The sequence below is a fragment of the Hipposideros armiger genome, unplaced genomic scaffold (genome assembly GCF_001890085.2).
Source record: "Hipposideros armiger isolate ML-2016 unplaced genomic scaffold, ASM189008v1 scaffold_45, whole genome shotgun sequence".
Taxonomy (NCBI): domain Eukaryota; kingdom Metazoa; phylum Chordata; class Mammalia; order Chiroptera; family Hipposideridae; genus Hipposideros; species Hipposideros armiger.
Genome location: NW_017731395.1, coordinates 5,096,068 through 5,099,845, shown reverse-complemented (window position 1 = coordinate 5,099,845; position 3,778 = coordinate 5,096,068). Strand labels below are relative to the sequence as shown.

The 3,778-nt window shown below is 37.7% G+C and overlaps 2 protein-coding genes across 2 annotated transcripts in view; one reads left to right on the top strand and one right to left on the bottom strand.

The window, feature by feature from the left end:
• Positions 1-3,778, top strand: part of TP53BP2 (tumor protein p53 binding protein 2) — a 187,140-nt gene that overhangs the window by 33,313 nt on the left and 150,049 nt on the right. The gene's annotated exons all lie outside the window — the stretch shown is intronic.
• Positions 1-3,778, bottom strand: part of FBXO28 (F-box protein 28) — a 21,471-nt gene that overhangs the window by 9,569 nt on the left and 8,124 nt on the right. Inside the window, exon 3 of the mRNA XM_019639604.1 lies at positions 3,172-3,310. Within this exon, the coding sequence (XP_019495149.1) occupies positions 3,172-3,310 (139 nt within the window). The remainder of the gene's footprint in view (positions 1-3,171; positions 3,311-3,778) is intronic.

The window sequence follows — 3,778 nt, the reverse complement described above, 5'->3', positions numbered from 1 at the left end:
TTGTACAATCATTTACAGTGTGAAAACCCTGACTTTTGGGGACCACTGTGTTTCAATAAGCACAAAAGGGTTACCAGGGCCACAAGTAACAGTTAAGAGCAGGGATAGTATCCATGTCTGTTTTCATTATTACAGCTCCCAGAATGTTTAGCTGGCCACTGTTCAGCTGTGTGCTTCAATATGTGTGAACTATGAGCTTACTGTAAAAAGTTTAACTTCAATATGCCAGATCGGAGATTTGAGAAATGTATATAGAAGTAAGCCAATAATTAAAACCTCTTAGTTCAAGGGGCCGGCCGAGTGGCTCAGTTGGTTAAGAGCTTGCTTAAGAGTGTGAGCTCTGAGCAACAGCTGTTCGATTCCTAGCCCGAGATGAGCTGCCAACAGGTGGCAGTATGGCACAGCTAAAAAAAAATAATAAATAAAATAAAACCTCTTAGTTCAGAGAGAAGATGAATGGAATATCAATATAGTGGTCAGGGTCGGCAACTATGGCCCTATGCGATCTGTGCCAGTTTGTGTAAATAAGACAGCACTTTTAAGAAACAAAATAATCCAAGCTGTTTAAGTGATAATAAAAAACAAAAATTATTGGGGTTTTTTTTTTTAGGTCTTTGTCCAATCAAGTTCAGATTTGCAGGAGAAAAACAACTTAGGATAAGTTCTTGTGAAGAAATGAGTACTATTAAGGAAAACAGTTAAGAAGACCGACAGTTGAGACATCAGAAGACTTTAGATTTTGTCAAATCATTTAAATTTGCTAGGCCTCAGTTTTCTTATCAATGAAATAGGAATAGTAATACTTATTCTATCTACCTTACATGGCTGTGACGGAAAGTAGATGAGATAATATATATGAAAGTGCTCTAAGAATCAGAAAGTATTTCATAAATATAAGATGAGGGCAATGGCAAGAGAAAGGGATAGGTAGCTATATAAAGTTAGGTACAAAATTCCTTTCCAGCAGTTCTTCTATGACGGGCGAGGTACAGGCTGTAGTTAAGGACCTGACCATAGCAAATGCCCAAGGGGACCTACTGCATCTTGAAAACTTAAGACATTCTCCATTGCTGCCACCTTAGTTTGTTCTTTTATGTAACATGAGAGGTCAACAAGTGGTTTCCAAAAACAGGGACTCAATTAGATTGGACCTCATTTGTTTAGACAGTAAAGATCATTATCCCAATCACGTGATCCTGATGAACTGGAACAAAGATCGGCAACTTTTCTGTAAAGGCCAGATACGAAATATCTTAGGCTTTTGCAGGCCGTATGGACTCTGTCCAAACTACTCAACTCTTGTTAATAACAGCTGACTGAACTGTCTCTGAGGTTATGAAAACTGTAAGACATTTCTTAAATATTCATATTCCTAACAATGAGATATGCAATACAAACAAGGCTATAGGGGACAACCTCTACTAGTTCAATGAACTTCCCAAGACACTTAAGAGTTAAGGCGTATAAATCAGATCTAGATAAAATCTGGCATTAAAAATCAGAATCAAGGGCTGGCCGAGTGGCGCGTTGGTTAAGAGCTGGCTTGGGATGCCAGTTCTGAGCAGCAGGGCCCCGGTTCGGATCCCACATGAGGGCCAGTGACACTGCCCTCTACAGCTAAGATGGTGAACAGCAGCTTGACCTGGAGCTGGGCTGCCGTGAGTTGCCGGCGACAGCGTAGGCTGCAGCCCCTGCTGCAGTGGGCTGCCATAAGCTACCGTGTGTGGCTGGCAGCCAGCATAAGCGGCCGGTAGCCGGTGTGAGCTGCCAAGAGCCTCCGTGAGCAGCTGTCCAGAGGCCAGCGGCCGATCTGCCTCACCCAGGAAGAGTGCAATGATAATACCAACGTGAGCCAGTGAAGCAGTGTCCTCCACAACTAGACTGAAGAACAAAATGACAGCAACTTGTCTATTCTCCTCCCCTCTGATTCCCCAGCACTGTTCCCCTCCCCCAACTCCCCAATTTAAAAGAAAAAAAAAAACCTGAAGAAAACCATTTTCATTAAAAAAAAAAAAAAATTCAGAATAAAAAGTTTCTGAAGCAGCCAGTTAGCTCAGTTGGTTAGAGCACATTGCTCATAACACTAAGGTTGCCGGTTCGATCCCCACATGGGCCACTGAGCTGTGCCTTCTACAACTAGATTGAAACAACTACTTGACTTGGAGCTGATGGGTCTTGTTAAAACACACTGTTCTCCAATAAAGAAAAAAAAAGTTTCTAACTGCTAACCCCTTCTATAGTTCCTTACAAAAACATTTGTAGCTAATATGAGGAAAGTGAGATATACCAAATAATATTTCAAATAAAATAAAAAGAAACAGGATTCCCCCCCAAAATAAACACCATAGAAAATTGAAAAAGGAGAAAGTACATATAAAATATTGCCAGTGTTAGTTACCTATGGACATACAAAAAGAGAACATTGAAATTTTACTAGGTATTAATTAGTTGTAACCACATTGATACTTTCGCTAGTATCAACTAAGTAGCAAAATGACCTTTAATTCCATTTCCACCCCTACCATATAAAAGGATATAGATGTATTTCAATTAGAATTCACACTCAATTCAAGCAAGATACCACTAAAGGTATGAGTAGCCTGTTGAATGCTGGGGTCTTTATTAACTTAGTAACACTAAATATGCCACATATACTTATTTCTGTGTTAAACAGCACTATTACTTTGCTCTGAGTATATTGCTATACAGTAATTATTTATTCTTTTCAAATCTGGAAGTTTATAAAGTTGTCTCACGAAACATTTCTCAAAACAAAACCCAGTTTGTCCCTCCTACTCTACCTCCTCCAAATTATAACAATCTTGAAGGCAGGGACAAAACCTATCTTGTTCATTGCTGCTGTATCTCTGGCATCTTAACAAAGAGTAATAATAGCTCAAAAATTTTTTTCTTGAATATGAACTCTTAACAAAGCTTCTCTAAAGAACAGTAGGGCTTCTACTGTATATTTCATAATTAGAATTTTAAATATAAAGATCACATAAATGATGCATATTTCTATCAGTTACTGTACAGAACAAATCCATTCAGAGAAACTAATTCCAGAGAAGCAGGAACAATTCTGACATTTAAAGAACCATCTTGTAACTTTACAGTGATTTAAAGTGGACACAATGCGATCTGGCTGTTCTAGATAAGCAACTCTTTTACCTTTCCTGGGATGAAGCAACAGAGGTTGGAATCCACATACTTCATGAAAGTCATATTTAATAGTGAAAGTCTTGTTTCAACAGCAGCAAGGATGTCTGCATGACGAGCTAATGAATGGTTTCTCCTTTCTGACTCTCTCCTATAATTAAAAAAGCAACCTTTAAAGAAGTGGTGTGGACTAAAATGTTTAGCAATCAAAATGCCTTAATAAAATAGCCTCACATTTACATGTTAATTTAGAAATGTACAATTGGGTCATCATTTAATTGTAATGATAAATGAATCACTATGTCCAGAAATCTTTGCCAAGGACTAGTACTCATTGACAAAATATTTGAAAAAAAAATTATTTTGTTTTGTGTTGTTTTGGCTATATCAAGCCTACTGGCTGTTAGAATCAGGGAAATTACTAAAAAATGAAAGAATTACACATGGACATACAGACAAGAGATCATGTTTTTGCCCATAAAATTAGCTCATTTAAACTTTTTAAACAGTTTCATTGAGAAATAATTCACATAAAATAAAATCCACTTTCAAAGTGTACAATTTAGTGGTTTTGGTACATTCCCAGAACTGTGTATCCATCACCACTATCTAATTTCAG